Source organism: Diabrotica virgifera, chromosome 4 (genome assembly GCF_917563875.1).
Source record: "Diabrotica virgifera virgifera chromosome 4, PGI_DIABVI_V3a".
Taxonomy (NCBI): domain Eukaryota; kingdom Metazoa; phylum Arthropoda; class Insecta; order Coleoptera; family Chrysomelidae; genus Diabrotica; species Diabrotica virgifera.
This window is the reverse complement of record NC_065446.1, coordinates 232,918,426-232,934,896: the sequence shown is the minus strand read 5'-3', so window position 1 is coordinate 232,934,896 and position 16,471 is coordinate 232,918,426. Positions and strand designations below refer to the sequence as shown.

The window sequence follows — 16,471 nt, the reverse complement described above, 5'->3', positions numbered from 1 at the left end:
CACATTTCTAAAACTGCGGCGTTAATCCCGTACTCTAACTCTTTGCTATAAGTCTCTTCTGCTAACTCAACTCTACGTGGTGAATTGAAGATTTGGCCGCAGCATCTACTCTTTAATTACCAGCTATACCTTCTTCTCTAGGTGCCGTTTCCGCTTCGAAGACTGGCAATCATCAGTGCGATTTTTACTTTTGAGACCGTGGCTCTAACTAATTTGTTGTTACTACAACCAAACCATTCCTTAAGGTTCTTCAGCCATGAGTTACGTCTCCTTCCTGTGGTCTTCTTCCCTGGATTTTTCCTTGCATAATGACCTGGAGTATCAGATATTTATCTTCTCTCATCACATGTCCCATATATCTAAGTTTTCTTCTCTTAATTGTTAGAAGTACTTCTCCTTCCTTATGCATACGTCTCATTACCTCTACGTTGGTTATTCTATCTACCCACCAGATCTTCAACACTCTTCAGTACATCCACATCTCTAATGCCTCCAGTCTCCTCACGTCAATTTTCTTCAGTGTCCATGTTTCCATCCCGTAGTATAATACGGATAGAACATAGAACCTTAGCAGTCACATTTTTAACTCAAGGTTTAAGTCTTGACAGTTGAGAAGCCTCTTCATTCTTGTAAATGTGCTTCTGGGCCGTTCGATTATGATTCGTATTTCTTGAGAGGTGTCATTGTTTTCATTAATAGTTGTACCTAGATAATTAAACTCTCTTACTCTTTCAATAGGCTGATTCTGTACATATATCACACGAATGTCCTGAGTTGTGTTTGTTATTATCATATATTTCGTCTTGCTTATGTTGAGCGATAGTCCATATTCTTCACTTACTGCGGTCACTTTATTAAGCAGTATCTGTAGGTCTTCATGTGATTCGGCTAAAAGAACTGTATCATCAGCATATCTCAGGTTATTTATGATCATGCCATTAATTCTAATGCCTACGTTTTGTTCATCCATTGCCTTATTTAATATGTCTTCCGAATAGGACAATGTCTTGTCGAACACCTCTTTGTATTTTTATTTCTTCTGTTATGTCTTCCATTCTTATTATTGCTTTTTGGTCATAGTATAAGTTTGAAATTATTCTTATATCTCTGAAGTCTAATCTTTTTTCTAATGCTTCCACCAGTTGGTCATGTTAGTGAAGCCTAAATCTAACCCTATCAAAAGCCTTATTATAGTTTATAAAACACACGTACAGTTCTTGATTCATATCTAGACATCTTTGCGACAGGACGTTAAGTGTGAATAGTGCTACCCTTGTTCTTAGGCCCTAACATAATCCAAATTGTGAATCGCTGATGTCTATATCTTCTTTCTGATAGTTTCTTTCCTGATAGTTTCTTTTTTGCTGATAGTTTCTTTCCTGAATATTCTATTATGAATCACTTTTAGCAGGATTTGCAGTGCGCGACTCATCAAGCTTTTCTGTTTTCTTATACACTAGCGTGTTTAGTGCATAGCATATATCACTTCATCTTTCATTGATGACCAGGTATAACCGATGGAACCCAAAGATATGGAACCCACAAATACGGTAGTACTCTTTTGTTGCAGCAGATATAAGTGATACTTTATAAACCATAACAATGGATTGCTAGGGTTATAACATATTTATCAGTTACCATTTATTACATAAGTATTCTATTTCTTTGTAAACCGCAAATATATTATGAATTATATACAGGGTGTTTCATTAACAATTGTCCATAATATAGTAACTGGAGAAACCTTAGCACAAAATATGAAGATTTAACCTAAAACACTTAAATAAAATATTTCTCCTTACTTACCGAGATACAGAGTGTTTTATTACAAATATCCTAAAATAAAGAGAACAGGGGAAAAACAAGGAATGTCAATTTTTCATGAATTTTGGCTTTTCTCGCCATGTGGTAGCAAAAACTGAGTACTATCGACTAGACTATCGATTCAGAATAATAACTGGAAAGATCAGTCTGTATAAATTTTTTAAGAATTTGTATCCAGGCGAAGGACCAGGATTGTCCGCACGCCACTGAACAAAAATATGGAATGTAAGCATTTTTTTGGTGCATTATTAAATTAATAAGTTAATAAAGATTAAGATTATATTAAGATTATACAGTGCGGTGGAATAAGTGTTGCCCCCCCCCGTTAACTTGTTTATTTTAAGAATATAAGCAAAACTCTCGGACAGGTCGATTTTTAAACTAACCATAGTATATTATAGCATCAACGTTTCGAACTTTACGCGATCCCTCTTCAGGTGACAGTCATAACTTTTATGTTTTAAAATAGTAAAGTACATCATGTGACACCTCATTTAACAGCTTTTGAAATACTGATTTCAAAAATGTATAATACTTTAATCCTTTTTGAGATCGTAGGCGCAAAATTTCGGTCGAACACTTTTTAAACGCATTTATTTTTTCGAATTCTGAGAAAAATAATAAGTATTTTTGAAAAATTTAAACGCAGAATGAAAGATTAGATTATTACGGAGGGCTGACAGTCCCTTAGAATAAACAAAAAGTTTATTTTGAATGATATATTTGAAATTAAAGATCACACTAAATTTTCTCTTTTTTTCACCACTGTGACTTATTAAAATAAACATTATAGGAGTTCTCAGGGACTTTGGACCATCGAGAATACTGTAATATTTCATTCTGCGTTTAAATTTTTCAAATATATTTATTAGTTTTTTCAGGATTTGAAAAAAATGATTGCATTTAGAAAGAATTCGACCGAAATTTTGCGCCTACGCTCTCAAACAGGATTAAAGTTTTATACATTTTTGAAATCAGTATTTTACGAGCTTTTAAATGAGGTGTCACATGATGTATTTTCCCATTTAAAAAAATCAATATTATGGCTGTCATCTGAAGAGGGATCGCGTAAAGTTCGAAACGTTGATGCTATAATATACTATGGTTAGTTTAAAAATCGACCTGTCCGAGCGTTTTGCTTATATTCTTAAAATAAACAAGTTAACAGGGGGGAGCAACACTTATTCCACCGCACTGTATAATTAGAACTGTTAGAATTCTGCTAGGAATCTCCAAAGTAGTTTTTAGATATCATAAGAATTAAACCTTTATTGGCGTTTATCTCAATATGTATAAAAAATGTGACATTCCTTGTTTTTCCCCTGTACTCTTCAAATGATTTTAGCCCATTGTTTTAACACCTTCCAATATTTTGTGTTCAAACTTGACAAAGAGTTTACACACGTTAGGATACTTTAACTGGTGTTAAAAGATAATTTTCCGCTGTTACCAGAGGCGTGCTGTAGGGATATTTACTTCATTATTCCCCCTTTTCCCCCTCACAATCTACGCCACTGTCGTAATAGTCATTTCAGCATGGTTTTTTGATTATTTGTTACTTTTTACGTAAATATCATCCTTTTGTCTCAATGCGATAGAGTGAGTAGTTTTCAAGTTATTTACGTTTAAAGGTAAAGGATTCAATAAAATTATGTGTATTTTAAACACAATCTGATTTAATGTTTAGCCCATCATAGTTTAATAAAAAATAATTTTTCTCAGGGACTTCAAGGATTAATTTTTACAGTAACATTAGGAATTTATTTTACTATTTTACAAGGATATGAATATATTGAGTCACCCTTTGAAATTTCTGATTTAATTTATGGATCTTCATTTTTTATAGCAACAGGTTTTCATGGATTACATGTAATTATTGAATATTGAATATTTTATTGAATCCGCTAGCTTTAAACGCAAGTAACTTGAAAACTACTCACTCTATCGCATTGAGACACAAGGATGATATTTACGTAAAAAGTAACGAAGAATCAAAAAAACATGCTCAAATAATTATTACAACAGTGGCGTAGATTGTGAGGGGGAAAAGGGGGGAAAGTGAAGTATATGTCCCTACAGCACGCCTCTGGTAACAGCGGAAAACTATCTTTTAACACTAGTTAAAGTATTTTAACATGTGTAAACTGTCTGTCAAGTTTGAACAAAAAATATTGGAAGGTGTTAAAACGATGGGCTAAAATCATTTTAGGATACTTGTAATAAAACACTCTGTATCTCGGTTAGGAGGAATATTTTATTTAAGTGTTTTAGGTTAAATCTTCATATTTTGTACTAAAGTTTCTCCAGTTACTATATGGACAATTATTAATGAGACATCCTGTATAACAATACAAGGTGATTCAGTAAAACGGTACGATTTGACAACGCTGTTGACAATAAAATAGAGGAGCCGTGGGCTTGTGACGTAAACGTTGTGAATCTAGAAACTGGGAAGTTTAGTTATCACGGAGGTATGGTCTTGTGAACAACGCGCATTTGCTGTGAAAGCTTATTACAAAAATGGTGAAATTTTTATGCGTGTACAAAGAGCATTTCGTTTACACTACCACTTTCCGCCCCGCGCTGCAGTTCCGTCTAACATGGCTATTAAGACTTGGTTTAGGAACTTTGAAAGTAGTGGTTCAATATCACAGAAGAGAGTGGAAGTGTCACAACTGCTCGCACACCACAGAATATTGAAGCGGTGCAAAATTCATTACATTCGAGTCGTCGCAGGGATTTTCGAGCACTCGCGTGTAATGAATTTGGCACCGCTTCAATATTCTGTGGTGTGCGAGCAGTTCTGACACTGCCAGCTCTTTTTTGTGATGTTCCACTACTTTCAAAGTTCCTAGCCCAAGTCTTGTAACTTGGTTTTGTGAACGGGGCGGCAAATGGTAGTGTAAACGAAATTCTCGTTGAACACGCACAAAACTTTCACCGTTTTTGTAATAAGCTTTCACAGCAAATGCGCATTGTTCACAAGACCACGCCTCCATGATAACTAAACTTCCCACTCTCTAGATTCACAACGTTTACGTCGCAAGCCCGCGGCTCATCTATTTTATCGTCAGCAGCGTTGTCAAATCGTACCGTTTCACTGAATCACCCTTTACAAAATTAAAAGAGAATAGAAAGATATACTAGAACAAACACGTAAATAATACTTTTAAATAGAAATTAACTATATTATTATACTAACCTTAAACTATCGGATTTGGCTTTGTTACCAGCTTTTGGTGCTTCTTTAGCATTGACTAGATGTCTGGCTCCCCAGTTACATTGCACAAATCTCCAAGCTCCCGCAACGTAGACCGCATTCCAAGAATTTCTAAACCTGTTGTCTTCGAATATCACTCCTGGTTGATATCCAGCTGACTTTGAATATCCCTTTATTACTACGCAGTGAAGTCCAGCATAACTAAAACATTAAATATAATTAGCGCTTTGTGAACAGTTGAACAGCATCGTTTACACTGAAAAATTATATCAGTATCCATAATTAGAATGATTTCTTAATTATATTAAAAAATATTAGAGCTCCTTGCAAACTGTAAACAGAAAACAAAAGAACTTACAATGGAACAAAAATAATTTAAATTAGAACAAAATGAATTGAAAGAAAAAGTTCTGACGTTCAAAGTTAAAAATGTATCATTAAAAAGGAAAAAAAAAGAAATCAAATCAATACATGAAAAAATAAATAGCTGCATTGTCGGAATAAAGGTTATTCCTAACATCGTCCAACAGCTTCCAATACGCTTTAATTGGACTATGGACTAGGGAAGTGGGGACTACATGAAAATATGATATCATGGAGATAGAAAATTATAGATGTTATAGACCGATAAGCCTTCTTTGTCACCTGTATAAGTTCTTCACCAAAATCACTTCCAAATGCTTTAAAGATAAACTGGACTTCTATCAACCAAACAAGCAGGATTTATAAAATAGGACAGGCATTTATGAAATAAATGTTTGCTATTTACAATAAATACTTTGTATACCTGCATAATCTTTTAAATAAGACGTGGTAGCTTTCCGTTCCATTTTTAATGCCTCTTAGTAGTCCCATCGGCGTATCTCCTCGAAGGTTTTCGTCAAAGGACATCGTATTTAAATTCTTGACAGTGATCCATCTGAAGATAGTTCTAAAATGAAAAGTAAATTATTAGGGAGTTTTTGTTGCTACGTAACGTACGCATCTCCGTATACGTAAAGCAACTAACGTGTCGTAGAGGATGAATGTTAAAATAGGTAGTTTTTGTAACTGCCTTAACGTAACGTAAAGCAAATCGTAAAGTCATTTTTAAATTCCGTTGACATTTAAAAAAATAAAACAATGTTCACACAATATACAATTAATATACAAATGTAAAAAAAAGATAAATGAATGATGAAATTGTATGGTTTTAATTACTTCTATTTAAATATAAAAATATTATTTTTCCTTAGGTTAAAATTGTTTTATTTTTGTTTATACCTACTTTTTAGTTGTAAATTATTGTATACCTACATCAGAATTCCAGTAGGTAGGTATAATGTAAATAGTGTGGTAATATTTATTTGAAAATTTTACTGAAACTAGGTCATTTGTTTATCTAGTTATTAATTGTGGTGATCACTGTATTTCTTAAATTAATACAAGATTTGTTTGTTTTGCTTTATTAATAGACAACTTAAAAACAATAAAATTTTAAATCTATTATGAAGCTCCAATTTCCAATTACAAACACAGAATAATTTTACTCAAATAGACTAAACCAATAACCAATATAACCTTAAAATGTTTATAAACAGGTAGTACGCTGATGAAATGTTCATTTGGTAGGTAATCGGGCAAGATCCTCGTGTGCATTCGGTGACTTTCGGCTCGATAGGGATGCGTATGAACCTAACGTACCAGCCCGTAACCTTAGGTAATACGTATCGCGATACGGGAGTTCAACCATTAATGCGCAAGCGTATATGTCAAAAAGATGCGTTACGTTTACGTATTTGTGTGCACAAAAACTCCCTATTGTATATAGTGGAAATTAGAATTTACTGTAGTCAGGGCCGCCGAGAGGGATGAACGGGCCCCGGTAAGAAGTGAAGAGCGGGCCCCCGGCAAAAAGTGAAAAGCGATTTTTTTTTAAATTTATATAGAAATAAAATTATCAATAATAAATAATAAGAAACATTTCAAATATAACTTTTATTAAATTTTGATTATATTTTTATAATAGTGAAAATATTTGCAATATAGGCATTTTTTCAGTTTTTTGATTGGCAAAGATGTCTATAATTTTCGAAAAATCGCATGATTTTATTAAATCATTATCAATGAACAAAGTTGCTTGACCAGATAATCGATTCTGTTTCATTGTAGATCTCATAGCATTTTTTATGCGAGAAAGAAAACTAAAGGATCCTTTCCCTTTTGCAACCACCGGTAATGTGCAAAATATTCTTGACGCTATAACGACGTTAGGAACTAACGATTCCAATTTGGGATGTTTAGTTTTATTAAGTAGGTAAATCTATTGGAGAAAGATGAGGTTCACAAATATTCTGCTTGTATATCGCTCTATCGTCTTATTTATAAAACTCGCACAATATATTATTTTTTTTCTTAATATTGGCGTTATCTTCATCTCAGAATGTCCATAAATGTTAAATAGGGAATGAATTTCAATTGCCGCATTAAATCTTCTGGTTAAGTTGCTTATTATACAATCTATGATAATATTAAATTTTTCACAGCGGAATATTGCGTCGGGATCAAAATTAGCAGTCGCCTCAATACTAGGCCCTATATTTCAAAATAGAGTTAAAGGTCATATTAAATAAATATAGCTTAACTAAACGCATTCATTATGCACATACAGTGAGGAGCAAAAAAAAACGGGAAAAATTACGTCTTGGGTTTGGTCGACGCCGGGCCCCTTACATCGCCGGGCCTCGGTAAAATGTACCGGCTGTACCCCCCTCTCGGTGGGCCTGACTGTAGTCAGTAGAAATATTATTAGTTAATAGATAGACACAAAGTTTATTTGACTATAAGTTACACATGATTTATAGGAAGTCAAAGTACTCATTTAAAAATATAGAATATTAGAGAAAATGGAGAAATACGTCAAAAATATTTCAAACATTCAGGTACATACAAAACGTACAATATATACAGGGTGTAACAAAAATGCAGGTCATAAATTAAATCACATATTCTGGGACCAAAAATAGTTCCATTGAAGCTAACTTACCTTAGTACAAATATGCACACAAAAAAAGTTACAACCCTTTGAAGTTACAAAATGAAAATCGTTTTTTTCCGATATATCGAAAACTATTAAAGATTTTTTAATGAAAATGGACATGTGGCATTCTTATGGCATGAACATCCTAAAAAGAAATTATATTGAAATTTGTGCAGCCCATTAAAATTTTATGGGGGTTTTGTTCCCCTAAACCCCCCCAAACTTTTATGTGCGTCCCAATTAAATTATTTTTGTAGCACCATTAGTTAAACACAATGTTTTTAAAACTGTTTTGCCTCTTAGTACTTTTTCGATAAACCAGCTTTAATCGAGATGCGGCTTCTTTTTTAATATGTTTACATAAAAATTTGATGGGGGTTTTGTGCCTTTAAACCCTCCAAATGTTTGTGTACGTTCCAATTAAACTATTATTGCTATACCATTAGTTAATCACAGTGTTTTTAAAACTTTTTTGCCTCTTAGTATTTTTCAGATAAGGCACCTTTTATCGAGATGTGGCTTCTTTTTTAATATGGTTCAAAGTATACATACCTCAAACTGTAATTTATAAATAAATTTTCATATTATTACAAAGTCTCTAAAATCTTACTTAACAGTATACAAATATGTGGTGGATTTGATAAAATATTCAAAATATCTCAAAAATAACTAACTTTTAGAAAAAGTACTAAGAGGCAAAAAAGTTTTAAAAACATTGTGTTTAACTATTTGTGCCACAATAATAATTTAATTGAAACGTACACAAAAGTTTGGGGGGGTTTAAGGGAACAAAACCCCCATAAAATTTTTATGGGGTACACAAATTTCACTATATTTTTTTTCAGATGTTCCTATCATAAGAATGTCACATGCCCGTTTTCAATAAGAAACCTCAAACAGTGTTCGATCTATTGAAAAAAATCGATTTTTATTTTGTAACTTCAAAGGGCTGTAACTTTTTTTAGGTGCACATTTGTACTAAGGTAAGTTAGGTTCAATCGAACTATTTTTGGTCCCAGAATATGTGATTTAATTTATGACCTGTATTTTTGTTACACCCTGTATAGTCAGAGAACAAAATAGCTGTCAGTGATTCATTTCGAGGTTCGTGGATTATTACGGAATTTGAGAAGAAAGAGGAGTAATTTCAGTGGCGTGTAAAATTATACTATAATTTTACGTGTATAATTCCATAATTTTATAAGTATACTATTATTTTAGTAAGCAATAAGTAACATTTCATGCAACAATTTCCTGCCAACTATTTCGTTCTTTGAGTATAGACAACAACGCAATACAATAATTAAAATATTACTCATTTTGGTTGTGGTGTTGCTTGGGTATTCACAGATAGACTCTCGTAATATTCACCCAGTTTATAAGGACACATGGTCACTAGGTACTCTTTAACTTGGTTTTAGTCTAGTCGCAACATAGGGGGTCCCGTGGGCACTTTTAGCTCGCTGTGATTTGATGGTGGTATTATAGGTTTTTTGGGTCGCTGAATCCAATGGAAGTGGTCTGGAAGCCCAAATGTGGTGCGTTTAATTGTTATTAACAAATTATGGTAAAATTAGGTGTTTTTCAGGAATTATTAGAAGCCCTGTAAATAAATTGATGGTGTTAAGGTCTTCTCTGGTGCATTTTTGGTCGCTAAATCGAATGCGAGTAGTCGCGATTACTCAAAATATTTTCTTATTTTGTTAATAACAAAATAATTGTTTATTCGCCGAAAAGCTCGAAATGCGCTATCTACAGCAAGTTTGTAGTCTTTTTCATAGTATTTTTATAAGCTAAATCGATTGCCACTAGTCGTGATACCTTAAACCACGTTCCGACTTTGTTATTAATAAATTATTGCAAAAATAACGGTTTATAGTACGTTCACTCACGATTTTTGCTCTACATTTTAAAAAACCACAATTTCATTGTGATTGATTGACATGAGATTTGGCACACACGTAGTCAAAAACATGTCAAAGAAAAGAAGTGATATTGTTCCGATGTCTGCTTTTACCCTGGGGGTGAGTTTCACACCTTTTCGGGGGTGAAAAAAAACCTTTCAAATAAGTCCGACAGTGTATAAACTGATTAATTCTAAGCAACTTTTGTACTATACAGTTTTTTCACTAAGTCAATACTTTTCGAGTTATTTGGTTTTTTTGTTGAAAAATGAACATATTCACTCGCAAATAACTCGAAAAGTATTGACTTAGTGAAAAAACTGTATAGAACAAAAGTTGCTTAGAATTAATCAGTTTATCCAATCTCGGACTTATTTTAAGTTTCTTTTTTCACCCCCGAAACGGGGTGAGAAGCATCCCAGGGTAAAAGCACATATCGGCACAATATCAGTTGTTTTGTTTGATATGTTAGCTATGTGCGTGCCAAATTTCATGTCATTCCAAGTGGTTTTTTAAAATTCAGAGCAAAAACCGTGAGTAAACATACTATATACTATAAACCGTTATTTTTGCAATAATTTATTAATAACAAAGTCGGGACGTGGTTTAAGCTATGACGACTAGTACAATCGATTTAGCGTATAAAAATACTATGAAAAAGACTACAAACTTGCTGTAGATAACGCATTTCGAGCTTTTCGGCGAATAACCAATTATTTTGTTATTAACAAAATAAGAACACATTTTGAGTAATCTCGACTAGTCGCATTCGTTTCAGCGACCAAAAATACACCAGAGAAGACATTAACACTAATAATTTATTTAGAGGGCTTCCAATAATTCCTGAAAAACACCTAACTTTACCATAATTTGTTAATAACAATTAAACGCACCACATTTGGGCTTCCAGACCACTTCCATTAGATTCAGCGACCCAAAAAACCTATAATACCACCATCAAATCGCGGCGAGCTAAAAGTGCCCACGCGACCCCCTATGTTGCGACTAGACTATTTTTAAAAGCTGTAGTTGAGTGAATGTTTAGTAGCAGTTAGGTAGGTATAGTACAAACGGAATTCGGTCAGAATGTGCAGACGTTATTTAATTTTTTAATCCCTGAGTCATATTACCGATAACGGCGATGAATGGAAATCACTAATCACTTTACCTTTTGTTCGGCAATACAATGTTGCCAAACTGAATTTTGTTAAAATGTTGAATTTTGTTATTTTCGGTCTAAATTATCTAGCCAAATTCCGAGTCTACTATACTTCAGATTTTTTACATACCTCGCCTTTTCTACATCCGATCCGCATCGTCCTACAAGTTGTCTAACTAAGTCTGTAAATGATTTTTGGTCTTCTTGAGCTACTGATATTGCAATTTGGTCTACGTTGGCAAATTCAACTGGATCATTATAAACCTAAAGGAAAATATTTATTTAATCAACAAAAAAAACTTACAGAATAGTTGTCTTCGCGTACAGCTGATGTGTATAATCAGTGGCGGATCCAGAAATTTTTTTGGGGGGGGTGTCATGGATCTTGAGGGTGATTTAATTACTGTTCTCTGATGCAAGGTCAAAGAAATAACGAAAATCTCGTCATCAACGGATCCAATATCGAACGAGTCGATCAATATGCATACCTTGGAACAATGATCAACTCCACAGGAGATTACTTACAGGAAATCAAAATCAGGATAGAAAAGGCTAGAGCAAATTTTAACAAAATGAGGAAAGTTCTCTGCACAAGAGATTTGAAGTTGGAGCTAAGAGTTAGGTTGGCTAGGTGCTACGTTTTCTCGACTCTGTTTTATGGAATGGAAGCTTGGGCCTTGAATGCTGCATCAATGAAAAAACTAGAATCATTCGAGCTGTGGGTGTACAGAAGAATTCTGAAAATATCGTGGACAGAACACGTTACAAACAAAGAGGTTCTGAGAAGGATGAATAAAGAAATGGAAATCCTAAATACCATCAAAACAAGAAAATTGGAATATCTCGGACATATTTCACGTGGAGAGAGATACAGCTTGCTCCAATTGATTATGCAGGGAAAGATTCAAGGAAAGAGAAGCATAGGGCGACGCAGAATATCGTGGCTGCGCAACCTGAGAGAGTGGTACGGATGTACATCAAATGAACTTTTCAGAGCAGCCATCTCTAAAATACGAATAGCTATGATGATTGCCGACCTCCGCCGCGGAGATGGCACTTAAAGAAGAAGAAGATGCAAGGTCACTTAGTCTTACCACCCCTAAGATAAGTGGGTTTTCAATTATTTTTTTGGATGGGCTTACACTTTTTTTTTGTTTGACGACTCTCGGTTTTTGTTTTTTTAGGATTATTGAATTGATGTCTACTTTCGTGTGAGGTGGGGGGGGTCAAGACCCCCGTGAAACCCCCCTTGGATCGGCACTGTTTATAATGAGGGTATATTAGTAACGATATACAAATAGTATATGGTATCTCAAATAGATTATTTCTTGACAAGAAAAAAAGATATACCTACTTGAATGTAAGGACTGTAAAGTTATACTCAGTGAGACTGTAAGTCAATAATAAGCTGTTTGTGTTGGAAGAAGCGAAACAACACCAAAATATCAGAGAAGACAAAAGATTATAAATATGGTGAACGTTAAAAAATTAGGAAATAGTTATTTTTCTACAACCACTATTCAAAGTGCACTTTTCTGCACGGTTTTATGTTAGCAAACTTGATATTTTCTCACAGTATAAGATATTTGACATTAGTGTGCAGAAAAGTGACGTTTCTGTGCCGCAAAGTGACGTTTCTGTGCCGCAAAGTTCTTTTCTGCACAGTTGACTACCTCATTCTGAGTAACGTTATATTCTGTTTACATCCGTGGACTACCGCATTCTGAGTAACGTTATATTCTGTTTACATCCGTGGTTAAACTTTAGACAAATATATAACCTATAAGACAATTATTATATTTAACTATAGCATAGAAACTAAATTATGGATGTTACAACTGTTTTATTTTACAATTTTATTCTTATTAAACATTTTATAATTATCAAATAACCAATAAGGATTTAGCAACCTGTGCAAGAGACGTCGAATGAAGTAGGTTTTGTGTAAATCCGTGACTGCATAAATATAATGTCAATAATGTGTAATAATTGTTTAAATTTAAACAAATTAAGGCAGTGCATTAATTTTTTAACTGATTTCTGTGAAATTTATTTAGGTATAAGGAATTTAAATTGATTAGTAGGTATTAATTAAATACAGTTTAAAATTTATCACATAGGTACCTATTATAATTAATCGTCGTTTGGAAATTGTGATTTTTATTTTTAGGAAAAACTGTGCTTGTAGAAAAAGTATAGTGTGAAACACGTGCAGAAAGGTAATTTCTCACTCGTTTGAATTGCGGCACTCGCTTGCGCTCGTACCGCAACTTTTCAAACTCGTGAGAAATTAGTACCTTTCTGCACTTGTTGCACAATATACTATTTCCTAACAAGTGCAGAAAGTCATTCTTTTCCGCACGCGACTGCAGTTTGCCGAACGACGCGAAGCGGGCGTTCGGCAAGCAGTCGAGTGCGGAAAAGTGACTTTCTGCAAGAGTTAGGAACAATATTTTTTCTAAGAGTCTTTAAAAAATTACCAAATCTTAATCAATTAATTTAATGAATATGAAAATACATACACAAATTAATTCTTTGACAGGGTTGTCAAAACCAAACTTTCAATATAATTAGTTAGCATGACGACGATCTTGGTTTCCATGACGATGATTCAAAACGACTGTTATTGTCTACCGATTTGACTTTCGAATATTATGTCAAAATAATTTTATTTCATCGAATTGTCACTAGTAATACCACTAGAGGTCAAATTATTTCCGGAAATTTTTTTGAGATCATGAATATTTTGAAAATTTCCCGAGTCGCAGACGAGGGAAATTTTCTAAAAATATTCATGATCAAAAAAAAATTTCCGGATATTAAGTTGACTTCGCGTGGTATTCGGTAAGAAAATTCCACACCAAATTTGCATTTGAAAATCCAAAGCTGCATGAACAGATTAATAGCGCGCCATAGCTTTGTCAGCAATTATTTAGGCTTTCAAATTCGTAATTTCTACTCATTGTAGTTGCATGGGAATACCATTTCAAGATAGAAAATAGTATATTCTTCAATTTTACATAAGTTTTGAGTAACTACAAGTGATAGAAAATGAATCAAAACTAAATTATGTAAACAAATAAAAACCAGTCTGTCAAAAATGTTCTGTTATTGTAAACGTCAAAAAATTTCCACTATAATTCGCTGTTGGGTACCCCACGAGCAAAAAATTTCCGATAAAATACCTCCGTTGCCATGGTGATCTGTCAAAATAACGTATTTTGATTGGTTCAAAATTACAGATGTGGAATTTTCGCGTTAATTTCATTAAAACAGGAACACAATAAGATATATTTGAAATAAATTAGTAAATAATATCTAAATATTAGTTTTTTGCATGTATTATAATTACTTTAAGGCCATATTAACATATCTAAATTAACACGCGTGCGGAAAAGTAAAAACCGCGTGCGGAAAAGTAACACGCGTGCGGAAAAGTAACATGCGTGCGGAAAAGTGAAACGTTCTAAACTAAAATGCGTGCGCGAAAGTAGACATTTTTGCACGCTCGTAGAAAAATGATTTATTTAGGACCAAAGTAGTAGAAAAAATGAGCTGGAACATGAAAGGAATAATAATACAATTTGAAGGAAAAATACTCGTTGTATTAGATACTTCAAGCGAGTTTTCAGGTATAACCTATTCCACGAATATACGACTGTGTTGGATTATTTCGACAACGAATATTTTATTGTGCAAAATATGAAGAACGAAAATAAATTGCAAATTACATTGCTGTTTATTGGAATAATTATTAGGGCCATTTACTTTCGTACTTCTTATGTTGCACACTGAAATATTCGTTGTCGCGATAATCCAAAACAGTCGTATGTTGGTGGAATGAACCATAGTCAAGTTCTGAGACAGATCGACTCCACCTCATTAATCAATCTTATTCTGCAAGTTGTAGTCAGGAACTGTAGAATTAAGACACAAGAAACCATTTTTAAAAAAGAGCACCAATGTATAGCCTTCACAGATTACTTAACAATTCTAGCAAAGAACGGAAAAGAATGGGAACAAAGCCAAATATAAGAATGGGAGCAACAGACAAAAATATAGAAAATCAATTGATAGTAAATTTAGCAGGGGGCAAGTGACAGGGTGTATAAAATATTTGAAAGGGTCGCAAAATTTAAGCACCTCTTTGTGCTTATAGATGAATAAGGAAGGGGAAAATATGAGCCGAAGTTAGGCACCCTGAAATCACAAATGAAATCCAAATGTGTATCTAGAACGTGGAAATTAAAATATACCAAGCAGGGATCCCAGACCCACGGTATCGTACTCCTGTGAGAGATAGGCACCAAATAATATGAAGGAGGAAATATTAGAGAGATGGGAAAGAAAAATACTGAGATACAACTTTGGCTGGAAGAAGACTGAAGTTGGCGACAGAGAATTAATAACAAAAAATTAACCCTTTCAGCTCCGCTTTAATATTTCCAATCTCAGCTCCTGTGCCGGCAGAAATAATTTCGTTTGAATACTTACGTGCCATGGACGCGCTTACTTGTCCATGGCACTAATCTATAGTCATATCTGGACGCGCGTACGCGTTACCGTAGCTGAAAGGGAATAGTTGAAAGGTTCTAGTTACTAATAATAACAAGAAAGACTTAAGATAGGCAAAAGTTCATTAAAGCAAACGTAAATTTATTTATTACCTGAAATTTACTAAGCGCTGGTGGTGCCGGGGCAGGTGCATGACTTGGATAAGGTTGAACTTCTTCGGTGTATGCTTCATTATGATCTATATAAAGCGATTCTGCTTGCATGTATTCACTACGTTTTTCGTTAATAAGTTCCAACATTTCGTGACTTTGTTTTTCCACCAATGCTGCTGTCGCTGCCCTAAAAGCAAAAAAATATATAGCAAATTCTATACATAAAAGACGCATGTATAACCAAAGTCCAGATTATAAGCATTTTGCTTTTTTTTTGCTTTTAATTTAGAATTTTTTGTAAAAATGCTTCTTTTACAAATGTTTTGCTTATCTTACTTGTTTGAATACACCAAACTAAATTACATCCTTTTCGACTGAAGAATGAGAAGAAGACTTTTGATACACTTTTTTGCTATTTTGTAATAATTATTACCACTGACTCTTTTTTTTCTTTTTCAATACATTGTCGTCTCGTATGGTACGAGTTTTGTTATATCAATAAGTTGTTGCTAAGGGAGAACTGTTTTAGTAACTCTTTCTTCTGATAAAATAAGTGGACGTATTAATACTTTTCCCTTATTTTGACTATCTGATAAAATACGTTTAAAGTTTTAAAATGGAGATTTAAGAATGATGATTTACTAATTTTTGGCATAGAAAACTGTGAAAATCTAAAAA

At 33.6% G+C, this 16,471-nt stretch overlaps 1 protein-coding gene across 3 annotated transcripts in view; it reads right to left on the bottom strand.

Annotated features, from left to right (window-relative positions):
* LOC114327521 (hillarin) overlaps positions 1–16,471 on the bottom strand; it is a 232,469-nt gene that overhangs the window by 30,056 nt on the left and 185,942 nt on the right. For all 3 annotated transcript variants that reach the window (XM_050648775.1, XM_050648777.1, XM_050648776.1), the window contains 4 exons: positions 15,794–15,980; positions 11,257–11,390; positions 5,832–5,975; positions 5,027–5,245 (listed from right to left, as the gene is read on the bottom strand). In XM_050648775.1, coding sequence (XP_050504732.1) covers positions 5,027–5,245; positions 5,832–5,975; positions 11,257–11,390; positions 15,794–15,980 — 684 coding nt within the window. The remainder of the gene's footprint in view (positions 1–5,026; positions 5,246–5,831; positions 5,976–11,256; positions 11,391–15,793; positions 15,981–16,471) is intronic.